This window comes from Ziziphus jujuba, chromosome 5 (genome assembly GCF_031755915.1).
Source record: "Ziziphus jujuba cultivar Dongzao chromosome 5, ASM3175591v1".
NCBI lineage: Eukaryota > Viridiplantae > Streptophyta > Magnoliopsida > Rosales > Rhamnaceae > Ziziphus > Ziziphus jujuba.
In genome coordinates, this window is record NC_083383.1 from 27,900,449 (window position 1) to 27,916,352 (window position 15,904).

The 15,904-nt window shown below is 28.9% G+C and overlaps 1 protein-coding gene across 2 annotated transcripts; it reads left to right on the forward strand.

The window, feature by feature from the left end:
- The first annotated feature begins 10,380 nt into the window (after positions 1 to 10,380).
- On the forward strand, positions 10,381 to 15,280 carry LOC107434533 (protein NRT1/ PTR FAMILY 7.3). Of its 2 annotated transcripts, XM_025067517.3 has the most exons (6): positions 10,381 to 10,577; positions 12,226 to 12,355; positions 12,521 to 12,738; positions 13,176 to 13,323; positions 13,453 to 13,741; positions 13,864 to 15,280. In XM_025067517.3, the coding sequence occupies exons 1-6, from the start codon at positions 10,548 to 10,550 to the stop codon at positions 14,762 to 14,764; spliced, it is 1,716 nt and encodes a 571-aa protein (XP_024923285.3). In that variant the 5' UTR covers positions 10,381 to 10,547; the 3' UTR covers positions 14,765 to 15,280. The 2 variants fall into 2 exon arrangements, with proteins under 2 accessions (XP_024923285.3, XP_015901493.3); XM_016046007.4 differs by having other exon boundaries at positions 13,176 to 13,741.
- Positions 15,281 to 15,904: the final 624 nt, after the last annotated feature.

Consider the following 15,904-nt stretch of genomic DNA (forward strand, 5'->3'; position numbering starts at 1 on the left):
TGCCTTGCTTAGTTAACATAGGCTTTAATTATTCATCATTACTAATCCTATATATTGAATTATCACACAAAAAAACATTATATTAATTAACCTAACAAGGAACTCATGGTGTACTTATGTGTTTCTGATGTGTAAATTAATAATATATATACATATTAATAATATATATACATATATATATATATATGGAAATCGTTGTTGAGAATTTTCTTTAAGTTTGTTTAAATTGCTTAATTAATTAATTAATTAACCATTAATGGTGGATTGTAAAAATATTATATATATATATATAACAATGATATGGTAAATGATGTATGAAGAGTGATTATTGAGGATAAGTATTTATAATTTTCAGATCATAAAAATCATGTAGATATGATGAATAAATGAGCTGAAAAATATGCCATTGAAAATGGATGAATTGAGCATATGAGTCATGCACAAGATAGAGAAGAGGCTTTGTGTAATTTGGTCCTATCCCACATAATATATATGGCTTGAATTTGAACCCCCTAAAGAGACATCCAGGAAGCCAATTGTAGTTTTTTCATTTCGGAATGGAAAAAAAGAGCCATGACAATTGACAGCCTCACACTAAAATTACAAAAGTTTCAAAAAGTTGAAAAGAAGAAAAGAAGATATACGTCACCAATATTCCAAATCTTAAATAATGTTTAGAATAATTAATGTAAACTTTTTTTCAATTTTTAAGCTATTTTTCTAAATCAAAGCTTTTTTCTTTATTATTTGAATTAATTTGAAAATTAACCATGTATGGTCACCACCGTTCTTTAAGAAAATTAAATAAGGAGATCAATTTCATTATTAAAATTTATATATTATGATATTCAAATTTCATTTATTACATATCTATATATGTATATGTATTAGTATATAAAATCTAATTATTAATTACAGTATATAACATCATTTTGTCTTACAATAAAATAAATATAATAAAATAACAAAGATATTAATTATAGATTATAAATCTTTTTATAATTTTTTTTATTCCTACTATCTCTTTTCATTTATTTAATTAATTTCTCTACATTAAATCCTATAATATAATTTAATTATCTTTCTTCTTCTTCTTCTTCTTCTTATTATTATTATTATTATTATTATTATTATTATTATCATTATTAGTATTATTATTTACTTTTTAATTTATAAGGTAATTTATTTATGGTTACATATATTTTACCTTGTAAGGCAATTTATTATTTTAAAATTAAATAAATATGACAAACAATAAAGACATTAATATATAGATTATAAAAATAAGAAGATCAATTTCATTATTAATTACCATACATGAAATCTTATTATTTATCAACAAAATAAATATAACAAAACAATAAAAACATTAATATATAGATTATAATTTTTTTAAATATATATTTATTTTTATCATACCTATTTTTTAGACATGTTTTGATTCTTAAGGTTGGCTTTTAGAAGGTTTGGTAGGAATTGAGCTTGGAAACTATGTCCAAAAATAATTATTTTTAGACCTTTTAGATTAACTGGGTTATTAAAAAGAATACAAATTGAGTTTTAATTTTAGAATCAAAGAGAGCCGTTTGAGGAAATCACCATCTTTCTTCTTCTTCTTCTTCTTCTTCTTCTTATTATTATTATCATTATTATTATTATTATTTACTTTTTAATTTATAAGGTAATTTATTTATGGTTACATATATTTTACCTTGTAAGGTAATTTATTATTTTAAAATTAAATAAATATGACAACCAATAAAGACATTAATATATAGATTATAAAAATAAGAAGATCAATTTCATTATTAATTACCATACATGAAATCTTATTATTTATCAACAAAATAAATATAACAAAACAATAAAAACATTAATATATAGATTATAATTTTTTTAAATATATATTTATTTTTATCATACCTATTTTTTAGACATGTTTTGATTCTTAAGGTTGGCTTTTAGAAGGTTTGGTAGGAAGTGAGCTTGGAAACTATGTCCAAAAATAATTATTTTTAGACCTTTTAGATTAGCTGGGTTATTAAAAAGAATACAAATTGAGTTTTAATTTTAGAATCAAAGATAGCCATTTGAGGAAACCACCAATTTTCACTGTAAAACTGATAAACTGGAAGGAGCTAAAAATATAGGTTTTTATGGGAATATGAAAGGTCTAAAATAAAAGTGAGAGAATGATTTAAGAAATAGAGGAAAATGGTGGAGTCATTAAGGCTTTATATAAAGTGTGCTTAGCATGGTCCATGGAGGTTATTACTTACTACCATATTGCCTAGTGCCTACTATTACTTAGTGTTGTGCCTGTTGCCCTGACTACTCGATGATGCTACCATCTCTATTAAGTATAAAGATTTTAAAACCACCTGCAATTTAGCTAACATTCCTGATCAATTTAGTTTGAGCTGTTCTCATGTTTTGACTTCATATCGCAAGGAATCTATATGTCTTTTTTTCAAAGAGAATGATCTCTCTTTCAGAAAGAGAGTCATCAATTTTTTTTTAATAATTTTGCAACATAATATTCACTAAAAAAATTACAACACCGTAAAAATCAAATTTTATATATTATATAGTTTATCCATCTTCACAATGTTAACACACATACATCTTTATATATATATATATATATAGAGAGAGAGAGAGAGAGAGAGAGAGAGAGAGTTAGAAATATACATAAGAAACCTTCTTTTATATGTTATATTAGATTATACTTTTTATTATTAACATAATAGAAAATATGCATTATAACTCAAAAGATTGGGGGATGCACCAAGGGTGGTTTATTCATAATATACATTGGACAATGGTGGTTTATTAGGCATCAATAAAATTTCACTTTATTAGGCTCCAATATTGTAATTTATAATAACTAAAATAAAATCATCTTTTTTATTTCAATCCAAATAAAAATTAAAATATTATTTTTCAAACACAATAGATTCCAATAAAAAAAGAATAAAATATAATAAGAGAAAAAAAAACTATATTGTCTAAGATAAATGCTTAATTTTCCTAAGTTACTTCTTGTCCAATGAAGTTGTTGCAAAATCTGGGAATTCTGGTATCACCTGATTGCCAAAGCGATCGTATTGTTCTTTTTTATAGGTCATTGACCTGTGATCTCTTATATATTCTCCTTTTTCTATTTTTATCCTCCATTATCCTGAAAAAAGTTGATACATAAAGGTGAACTAATAATCAATGAAGAATTTTTGTCATAAACATTTTATTCTTTTCAATCAGTTTCTACAGCATATTTTGATTTAGCATCGTCAATTTCAACTAAAAATCCATAGCATGATTCATGTCTATGCTCATGATTAGTATGATCAAGATTATGATCCATCCAAAAAAAATAATAATAAATTGAAATTTAACATGAAAAGCAAAGAAACTTTAATAATTAAAATAGAAATATGAAATAATAAAAACTATCATAATATTAAACATTGAAATTTTAAATAACAGGAAAATGTCACTTAGTAATTTATAACTAAATATATTTGACTTATTTGGTAAATAAAATAAAGATCAAATAATTTGTTTTGAATATAAATTTTACTTTACCATATTTAACAATTATATTCTAAAAAGGATATCTCAAATTTTTTTCATTGAATTAAAATTATATTTTATATGTAAATTATTTTGTGTCCAAATAAGGAGATATGTTTATTAGTTTTGATATAATCACATTTATACATGTAAAAATATTTAAAATATGTTTGATTAAGGGAACCTTATATATGCAAATACACTTTATGTCATATATAATATTATAGTAATAAAAATATATATTTTTATCCACAGCCAATAGAAGGTGAAAATTTCACTCTTTTAATCAATTCTTTCAATTCATGTCCAAGTCTATTATATATATAGAAACATTCTATGTCATATATATATATATATATATATTATATATAACAGTTATAGATTTTATAAATTTTTGGATTATAACGAAAAAAAATCTTATGCTTTTAAATAGCTGCTCTATTTAATATTTATTAATATTTTGATATGACCATAAATAATAAGAAAATGAGAGATCTTTTTATAGATGATTTTGGAAATAATTTATAAGACACTACGCGAAAATAATGATCTAGCGACATTAACTTAGCGACGCTACGAAACTGAAGCATCTGAAAAAAGATACCGCGACCCCGAGCCTAAAGCATCAGTTTAAATTTCATAAATATATGACGTGTTCAAAAACAGTCGAAGTCAAAAGGTCACTAAAAACAAAAATAGGCTACATTGCACTTCGGCATCGTTGAATATGCATCTAAACGGCATCGCCTTTAATACTATGCATAAATTTTATCTCAATTGTATTGTTTAAATGTTAGACTCATAAAAAATGATTAACCAACCACTTATCTATGTTTACACCATCAGAACAAATGATTTCGATGTGATAATACAACAAGAAATAAGTAATATAGTTTTAGGCGAGTTTTTTTAAAAAAAGGATCACCAAATAAAAGAATAGGCAATGCATTTGTTAAAAAATGCGTCGCCTTTTCACCCAACCTTTTTTTTTTTAATTTATTTACAAGTGTACAAACCCATAAAAAAAAATAAAATTAGATAGGACCATGCCAAGAATTGAACCCAGAATCTCATACATGCGTAAGGAATCATTACACCACTAGACCAAATGACTTGGGTATGATAATATAATAAAAAATAGGTAACATAGTTTTAGGTGATGAAGGTTTCAACAAAAGGGTCGCCAAATAAAGGAATATGAGACGCATTTGTTGAACAATGCGTTGCCTTTTCATAAAACCTTTTTTTTTTTTTTCAATTTACACATGTACAAACCCATAAAAAAAAATCAAATAGGGCTATGCCAATAATTGAACCCAGAACCTCTTAGACTCTTAAGGAATTACCACACCCCCAAACTAAATGACTTGGATGTGATAATACAACAAGAAATAGATAATATAGTTTTAGACGACGCAGTGTTTTATTGCCAAATAAAGGAATAGGCGACACACTTGTTGAAAAATGAGTCGCCTTTTCATCCAAACCTTTTTTTTTTCAATTCACATATGTACAAACCCAAAAAGTAAAATAAAATCAGATGGGGCCATGCCAAGAATTGAATACAGAACATCTTACACTCTCAAGAAATCACCACACCACTTAACCAAATGACTTGGATGTGATAATACAATAAGAAATAGGTAATATAGTTTTAGGCGACGTAGTATTTTAAAAAAGGGCAACCAAATAAAGGAATAGGCAATGCATTTGTTGCTTTTCATCCAACCTTTTTTTTTTTTTTTTAATGCTTGTACAAAGCCAAAAAAAAAAAAAATCAAATATGACCATACCAAGAATTGAACCCAGAACCATTTACACTCTCAAGGAATCGCCACACCACCAGACCAAATGACTTGGATATAATAATACAACAAGAAATACTAATATAGTTTTAGGCAACGCATTGTTTTAGAAAAGAGTCGCCTTTTCACCAAACCAATTTTTAACTTTTTTAATTTATTTTATTTTTTACCTTTTTTATTTACCTTTTTCGACCAATATTTTATGTGCATATTTTTAGATGAAAAGAAATAATTAAAGAAAAAAAAAGGAACATGCAATGCTTTTGACTGGAATTGTGTTGTCTGTTCCCTTTTTTTTAAATGTAAAAATACAATTTAACAGATTTGCAAATTTTAGAGGATGTTTAATATAAAATAGTTACTCTTTTTTAGAAAAGGGTCACCAAATATAGGAATAGGAGACCCCCTTTTTAACAAATGTGTCGCCTTTTCACCCAACCAATTTTTACCTTCTTTTTTTTAATTTGAAAGTTGTTTTTAGTAATTTTGCAAATATGTTTTTTTTTTTTAATTTGTAGATGAGCAATCAAAAAAACTAATTAAAGATAATAAAAAAAAATGGAATAGGCGATGCTTTTGGATGGAGTTGCATTGCCTGTTCCTTCAATTTTTTAATTTTTTTTTAAAAGCAATTTAATAGACTCTCAATTTTTAAAAACGATTAAGCTATCATTGAACACAAATACATGAAATTTAACCTTATTTAACATACTTATGTAGATAAATTGGTCAATAAATGCTTGTTGAATTAGAATTCTATATTCGGTACCCTATCTTAAAATAGGTCTTGAGATATTTTATGTCTCGTTTATACACATATATGTGAATAATTGAGAAGAGCATTGACAAAACTATTTTTTATTTATAGATCAATGGAAGTTATATTCATTGGATTGCTACATGAATATATTTGTAGATAAACAATTAAAAAACTATTTAAAGATTATAAAGAAAATATAAAAAATGGAACAGGAATGTTGTTTGACCATAATGCGTCGCTTGATCCCACGATTTAGGAACAGGCGACCTTTCTTGAAGAAAATGCATTGCCTATTCTCTCAATAAAAATAAAAAATAAAAATTTCAAAAGATATGCAAATTTTACAAAGAATAAAGGTGTACATGAAAAACAAAAAAATTAACAGCATCTTTGATATTTTGCTTCGCATTTTTAAGAAATATTTTCAGTGTTTATTTCTAGATCAAAAATAAAAAATTAATCAAAGAAAAAAATATGAAATTGAGAGAAAATGCGACGCTTTTAATTGTAAATGCATCACCTGTTCTCTTAATTAAAAAAAAAAAGCATTTTAATACTTACAACTTTTAAAAGCAAATAAACTATACTTCAAAAGCAAATTAATAACTATTAAAAAAGAAAAAAAAAAGTATCTTGTGACTTTTTTTGCTTTTTATGCATCATTTGTTCCATCAAATTAAGGAACAAAAAATAAAACTTAAAAATAGGCGACGTTATCTGTTATAAATGCGTCGTTTATTCCCTTTTTTTAAAAAAAAAAAAAATTAAATTTACAAGATTTTAAAGTAAATAAACTGTACTTGGAAAACAAAATAATTAAACTCCCACTTTGGAAATTTTGTTTCACATATATAAGAAATATTTTCAGTATTTATTTTTAGATGAAAAATAAAAAAACTAATTAAAAAAAATAATGACATTGATGGAACAGACAACGCTTTACTCTCTCAATTTAAAAAAAAAAAAAAAAAGAATCTTCGAAAGGGTCGCCTTTTTGTCATTTTTTGAAAATTTTTGGTGCATTTCAAAATTTTTACGCGCACTTTTGAATCCTTTTTCTTTTTTAAAACTACATCAAGTACACTGCCTAATAGATATTAGATTTGGAAGCAATCTAAAAGAGACTTGAAGAGTGGGATATTTTGGGTTTCATTTTTCATTTGCCTATGTTGCTGTTGAGAAGCTCGGTTTCTCTGTGCCGCTCTCGTGGTTAGCTAGGTTTCTTATTTTTTCGTCTCCATTGTTTAAGTGAGTTTCTTTTTTCTTTGTGGTTGGTGGAGACATGTGGTGGGTTGGGTTTTTTGTTTTTGCTTTTTTTCCATTTTAACTGCAGGTTAGGTTTGTTGGATTTTCTTAATCTTGCCTTTGTAGATATTTTGTTTGTGATATTACTTGACATTGTTTTGCTGAGTTCACAAGTATTTTATGTTGAAAATCAACTTGATTCGAGATGGTTTGTTGTTTTAACTTCACCACAACATCGTACATTTGTTGAAGAAGATGTTCTTGGAGATACTACGATGGCTCACAATGCATTTGTTATACAGTTACCAAGTGTCGATGAAAATGATAATGAGGATGAATGTGAGAGTGGCTATGTTCGTAATGACTGTGAGGGATATGGATAAAAAATATCTTCTAAATAAATTGATATGTAGATTTTTTTACTTATGTTTTAAGTAATATTTATGGCATTTATTATTATTCATTTAATTAATTTTCTGATCCGCTTCATTATGAGTTTTCCACTTTTAATTAGCAGAAATATGCCTCGCCAAATCTTAAGAACAATGGTAATATTCTTTAAATTTTCATTTACTAAATTACAAATTTAATAATGATTAATATTTATTTATTTTACATAAGTGTTAATAACTTTTTTAATTTTTCCATATGCAGTATGAGGGTGTAATATCGTCAACAAGAGGACGTCAACTTTCATCTCAATGAATATGCATTCACGGAAGTTTAATTACTATTGAATTTGCTTTTGCACATACACTAGTTTACCAAATTATGTAAAAATATGTCAATGTATCATATTTTATTTATTTGATAATTATTTTGTTATGAAATATTTATTTTAAATTTTTGTATTCTAATTATTTTGGATGAAGCTAGTTTTAGTTTTTTTGTATTTTAATTAGTTTTATATTTTTACTATTTTAATCAATTTTCACAAAATTAAAAATAAGCAAATTTAAAAAAAAAATAAATAAAGGGTGACGCATTAAAACAAACAACGTCGCCTAAAATATTAGGTGACATTGTTTTTCCACCTTTAGCGAGGTTTTCCGAAGAGTCTCTTTTCATTGGCTATTTTTAACAACACATTTATTTAGCGACGCTTTAAAAAACTGCCACTAGAAAACTTTTTAACGACTGTTTCATACAGCATCGCTAAATGTTTAATCAAATGCGTCGCTAAAAGTGGACTATCAAATCTGACGCATGCGTTGAAAGGGTGGCTAAAAGTGCGTCGCTAAAAATCTGATGGAAAATCTGACGTGTTTGATAAATGCATCGCTAAAAACTCAAAAAATAGGCGACACTACTAATGCGTCGCATGTTGTTTATGAATTTAACGACAGGATGTTAGGCGACGTCGCATTATACGTTGGTCTTTATTTTGTTCGACGCATTACTTGCGTCATTTATCAATGGGATTCTAGTTGTGAGAATATTATAATGACACGTAATACTGACTATTCTACTTTTATATATTAATATTTTTTTTTTCAACTTACAAATTATATATACATTTTTTTTATATTCGAAATATTCCACTCTATATATTCTAAAGTTGAACATACTTAATATTAATTTATAATGAGAAATACAAATAGCGCATATCAACCTTTCATGTCACTACATCATTTTATCAAAACAATAGTAATAACAATAATTATACATCTATGTCAGTTTAACTAGTTTAATTACTAATAAGTTTTCGTTAAAAAAACAAATTTGGATCAGTACAAATTACTAGAATTTTAAACCAATTCTCAATGGAGAGGAAGCATTGAATTTGGTGTCTCCCAAGAGACTGTTATACAGAAACACACATACATCCACATATATACGCACACACACACACACACACACATATATATATATATATATATATACATATCAGCTTAGTTTAAAAACTTTTAAAAACTTAATAATTTAGAGTACACACTTGTTAAGAAAAAAAAAATTAGTAAAAAAGTTAATAAATTGGAAGGAGTGAAATATTATTCTTTCCAGAAAGAATGAAATAGGATTAATAGAAGTTAATAAAAAGAAACAGAGATCAATTTACATATGTTACAAAGTCTTCTAACCATGACATATTTCTTCGTTATGTTTGTTTACTTCAACGTTGTCACCGGCCTCCATACTTAGACCAACTACACTTCTAGTTGATGTGTAATTTTTTTTTTTTTTATCTCTTTAATTACTTAATTTACTTTGGTTTAAAACCAGTACTAATTACACCATACTGGTAATTTTTGAACCCAAATCATTATAGTTATAATTCGTTAAAAGCGAATTAATAGTATATGTAGCACTCATCAACTGAACCGTAATTGAGCCACAAAAGGCTGCTGTGAGGAAGCATATATATGTACATGCAGTCGAAACAACTCCAAATGAGCAACCAACAAATTTAAGATGGGGACAAACAAGAATATATGCATGTGGGTCCTAAGAAAGCAATAAAGAAAAGAAAATAGAAAGCAATAAATAAAAAAAGAAAACACCCACCTGAAATTCAATAAATAAATAGAAAATAAAAAATAAAAAACAAAACAGGTGGGAGATGGAAAAATGAATGTTTGAAACAATGTCAATATCAAAGGCAGCCACGAAAGATATGATGATGGTGATGGTGATGATGATGATGATGAATTGCGCATGACTGTATCCTACAATCTCATGCTTCTTAGTTTCTGTTGAGAATAACGTGCTTTTCATCTTATATATTGATATTTACTCCTCCTAAGTCCTAAATCTAATCGGTCCAAATGATATCCATGCATATATTTGCTGTGTATTATTTACATTTATATTTATTTAATTTGCTCTATACAATTTCCTTTTCGCTTTCTTTATATTTCCTCTGAATCTGGATGCATGTTTTTCGTCCTACCTTCCACTAGTCCACGTACAGTAGTTGATTTCATCCTAGCCGTCCATTACATCCTTGCCATCTCTATATATGTCTCTGTCCGCTTTCACAAACTCCATATCATCTTTTCCTCTCTCTCTCTCTCTCTCTCTCTCTCTCTCCCTCATATCACTTGCTAGCTACCTACCTAATATTGCTCTCTCTGCTCTCCGCTTTCTGCTCTTTCCCTTCATTTCATTCTGTCATTGTCGATCTCTCAAGCAACTCATATCAGTATCAGACTAGTTAGCTAGCAATGGCCTGCTTAAACGTTTGCAAAGAGCAGGTTAATTACTACTTTTATGTATATATAAAAACATATATATATGGTTCATTTATATCTCTTTTACTAACTAATGTCTTGTCAAAATCAATATAGACGCGTAGTGTGTCGCAAATCATAATATGTATACAGCTTAATTCCGTGCATATATTCGCTGTCTGCATATGATTACCATCAAGAACGGCTTTTTTATGGAATACTACCAGTTTATACGTAGCTAGTCTTGTTAATTAGCAAAGTTCTTCTGCTATATATCAACAAAATAAATATATATAGTATACATAGAGGAAAATATTCAATAAGATACATCAAGTTGTCTGCTTATCACTTAATTACATGTAATTTCAAATGCAATATTCTGTAAATTACATATAATTAGGTATTAATCAAGCAATACAAAGCCCTACGTTACCCACTAAAAAATAACTATATGTAAATGCTTTTTAAAGATCATGGTTTGATTAACTCTATATTGATTTTTGAATGAAATAATTTATGTTTAATTTTGTTACTTCATCTATATTGTGGTGTAAATATATCGTGGTGTAAATATATCGTATAAATCTGTTATTTATGAGATGTATTCTTAATTTATAAATCTTAAGGGTAGTTAAGTATTACATGTATTCGAATGAAATATTCGATAAATTATATGTAATTAAGTATTAATGGAGCAATATAAAGTCCAACACTACCCACTGAAAAATAACTATATATAAATGCATTTTAAAGATCATAGTTTGATTAACTCTAGATTGATTTTTGAATGAAATAATTTATGTTTAATTTTGTTACTTCATCTGTATTGGATGTAAATATGTACTATAAATCTGCTATTTATGATATGTATTCTTAATTTATAAATCTTAAGAATAAAAAAAAATAATAATAACTATCATAGCTAAAACGTAAGTGAGAAGCAGTTATGAGTTCTTTTTTTTTATGAAATAATCTTGAAGGCCATACAAGAAAAGTCCATCCTATGTTTTAAGTTTTGAGTCACGAAAATCAACTTTCATTATTTCTAGAAGGAAATAAATTAATTATTATTATTATTTTTATTATGGAGATGAATTAAATTAGGTCTCCAGAAATGTCTTTTCAAGCAGTTTTCCAAATTCATGAAATTTTGTTGATAAAAACAAATTCACTAATTAGGTATGTATTTTTTTTTTTTTTAAGAATAATTAGCCATGTGATTAGACTTTTATTTTTTTATTTTTTTTCCTTTTTTCGTTTTCATGAATTTTTGTTGATAAAAACAAATTCACTAATTAGGTATGTATTCTTCTTTTTAGAATAATTAGGTATGTGATTAGACTTCTAGTTTTTTATTTTTTTCCTTTTTTCGTTTTGCTGGTGTGCTAAGGGAGGTATATCTTGGGACTTTCTGTTTCTTTGTTTTCTTGAAAACCTTGAATTTTGTTACACAAGACAACAACTATATATGTTCTAGCGATGAAAAGGACGTACACATATAACACATCAATTTATTCACCCAAAAAACAAACATCAATTTATTTATTTCCATTTTTGGGCCCAACTCCTGTTGGCACTGATTCGGCCTGGCCTCACATCAATTTTATAGTAACATATAATTTTATTTTTTAAGTTGTTATTAACAATATATGAAATTAAAATTAATTTTCAGGGCCATGAAACAGAGGAAAAGACGCAAAAGAAACAACATATTTGTACACTTGATGGAACCGTTGATTGGAATGCTCACCCTGCAATCCGAGGGACAACAGGATCTTGGGTTGCTGGAATTCTGATTTTAGGTACACATTCCCTTTTCATGACGCATATTATTAGGTGTATTATATATATGCTGCTTAAAATCTTTATATATCAAATTTAATGAATTAAATTTTTATATAATTAATTGAAAAAGAAAGAAAGAAATAATATTATTTTTATAAATGATAAGATAACATATACTTCAGTGAATCAAGGGTTGGCTACATTGGCCTTCCTTGGAGTAGAAGTGAACTTGGTGTTGTTCTTGACGAGGGTGTTGGGGCAAGACAACGCAGAGGCATTAAACAATGTCAGCAAATGGACTGGAACTGTCTACATTTTCTCTCTTCTCGGGGCTTTTCTCAGTGACTCCTACTGGGGGAGGTTTAAAACCTGTGCCATCTTCCAACTCATCTTTGTCCTTGTAAGTCTTTTTCTTTCTTTCTTTCTTTACTTTTTTTTTTTTTTTTTTTTTGGGGTCATTTCTGGCATGCATGCACGTGCATCAAACACATATGCATACAATATAAATGTCAATATTGAAAGTTTATTAAAATGATTATTTATAGAGATGGGCCTCTCATGTCCAAAACAAAAGTGATAAATTATTGATTTACATATATGTCCTTTAGGCACGTTCCCAGAATCAATGACTTACGGTTGGAAGGTCAATTAATTTAAATCCTCGCAACATTTATATTTAATTAGCAATATTATGACCTTAATATTTTTTTAAAAAAAACCAAGCCCTCAATTCATGGATTACTCAAAATTAATTGATCTATAAATTTTCATGTACAAAATATGGTAGATATAGTTATATATATACTTATAATGTAGAAGTTTTATGTATTATGGCAGGGTTTGGCTTCATTACCACTATGCGCCTACCTATTCTTACTCAAGCCTAGAGGCTGTGGTGACAAGGAAACTCCTTGTGGAGGTCATTCGGGATTCCACGAGCCATTCTTCTACATTTCCATCTACCTAATTGCCCTTGGAAATGGAGGTTACCAACCCAACATTGCCACATTTGGTGCAGACCAATTTGATGAAGAAGACCCTGAAGAAGGGCTCTCAAAGATTGCTTTCTTCAGCTATTTCTACTTGGCTTTGAATCTTGGCTCTCTCTTTTCAGACACAATCTTGGGCTATTTTGAGGATGAAGGGATGTGGACACTAGGCTTTTGGGCGTCTGCTGGCTCTGCTTTATTAGCATTGGTCTTGTTCCTTTGTGGAACTCCAAGATACAGACACTTTAAACCCAGTGGTAACCCTCTTTCTAGGTTTTGCCAAGTCATCATTTCTGCTTCAAGGAAATGGAGGGTTGAGATTATGCCAGCTGTAGAAGACAATCTCTATGAGGAAGCTGGGGAGGAAAGCTCTAAAAATGGGGCTAGAAAGATGCTCCACACTGAAGGATTTAAGTATGTATTACTCATATTTCATGAAAACTTTCTGTTACACACATGCATTTCACAATTACAATCAAAAGGAGAATAAAGGTCAATGCTAATTGAAATTCATCCAATGTTGTTCATGCCTACAGATTCTTGGATAGGGCGGCCTACATCACAGAAAAAGAGCTGTACCATTTGGAGAAGGATGATGGTGTTAGAAATCCATGGCGGCTTTGCACGGTGACACAAGTTGAGGAAGTAAAATGTATACTGAGGCTGCTCCCCATTTGGCTCTGCACAATTCTCTACTCTGTAGTTTTCAATCAAATGGCTTCCTTATTTGTGGAACAAGGTGCTGCAATGAAAACCAACGTGGCAAGCTTCCACATTCCTCCTGCAAGCATGTCGAGCTTTGACATACTCAGCGTAGCAGCTTTCATTTTCATATACAGGAGAGTTCTGGACCCTCTCTTTGCAAGACTTAAGAATAACAGCAATCCTAAAGGACTCACAGAGCTGCAAAGGATGGGAATTGGTCTTGTCCTTGCAATATTGGCAATGGTATCTGCTGGCGTCGTTGAGTGTTTCCGGCTGAAGTATGCAAGAAAGGACTGCAGAAGCAACTGCGAAAGCCCGAGTTCTTTGAGCATATTTTGGCAAGTTCCACAGTATATGCTGATTGGAGCATCAGAGGTGTTCATGTATGTTGGACAGATAGAGTTCTTTAATGGACAAGCTCCTGACGGGTTGAAGAGCTTCGGGAGTGCTCTTTGCATGACTTCAATATCTCTCGGAAACTATGTGAGCAGCTTGCTAGTGACCATTGTGATGAAATTCTCTACTAGGGATGATATGCCTGGTTGGATCCCTGGAAATCTTAACAAGGGCCATTTGGACAGGTTCTATTTCCTTTTAGCTGCTTTGACAACTGCTGATCTTCTGGTCTACTTTCTGTGTGCAAAGTGGTACAAGTATACAACGTTTGAAGGAAGAAACGAAGAGGATACCAATAATAATATTGCTAATAGACATGCTGAGCTTCAGGTCTAAGTTAGTTAATTGGGTTAATTATGGTTTCGGTGGTCTAATTAATTTCAAAGTTTTGCTGTACTCTATATGTATGTATATATAAATAAAGGCTGAAAGTGAGAGGTGGGGAGAAACAATAGGGTTAATGAGGGATCTTTGTGTCTAAATGCTTATAATGACGCTTAGAGATATGTATGCATTTTATATTTCTCTAGGCAGAGAATTTATATATGAAAGATGTTGTAAGGATATACACTGGATGTAAATTTCACGTAATTTGCGATCTCTTTTATATCCAAAAGCTCAAAAAATGGTAGATTCTAAATGCCAAGAGTTTACCGAAAAGTGGGCATAGAAAGGATATCAGTTGAAGAACCAGGATGGCTATGGGATAGCTACCAATTTTATCACTGCAGTGGGAACCAAAATTTGGAATGTGATACGTGGAGGAATATGTAGAAGCAGAGCAAAAAGAGCCCTAAGACCACATATATACTGGTGTCTCTTTGTGTCCTAATTTGGTCGTCCATTATCAATTTATGTATGTTGAAGAAGATGAACAAGGTGAAGGAGGAGAAGAGGGGTAGATGATAATCATCTTATGCATGATTTTTGCCGGTGGGGTTTCTGGTGGTCCATTATCTAGCGCATGATTTTTGTTTCTGGTGGGGATTTTGGTCGTCCATTATGTATGAATGAGTTGCTTCAAAGTGGGTAGTTTCTTTCTGGCTTAATTCCAATCCATTTGATTATTGAACTACTCTAGAGTGAAGTTTGAAAACCATATCTACATATGGTTAAAACATTTATCTACCACAAAATTTCTCTCAAGTCTATTTGTGAGTTAAATCTGTCTACTCTTCTTATTAACAGGTCCATTGATTGGACAGGCTTAGAATATGTTAGATTTCAAAAACTATGGAAAATAACAGGAAAATGAAGTTGAAATATACACTTTTATATCAAAAAGACTTTCTAAATGCAAAACTTTTACCACCAAGTGGCCAAAGAAATAACTTCTCTTCTATTTCTACTTGGTATTGAATCAGCTTACATATCCCGCTACAAAGTGCAACATCTTGGAAGTTAGAAAGTTCTTATTTAAAAATTAAGTGATTGAGTCACAGTTAATTTAATATGAAACTAAAAAATAAAATAAAA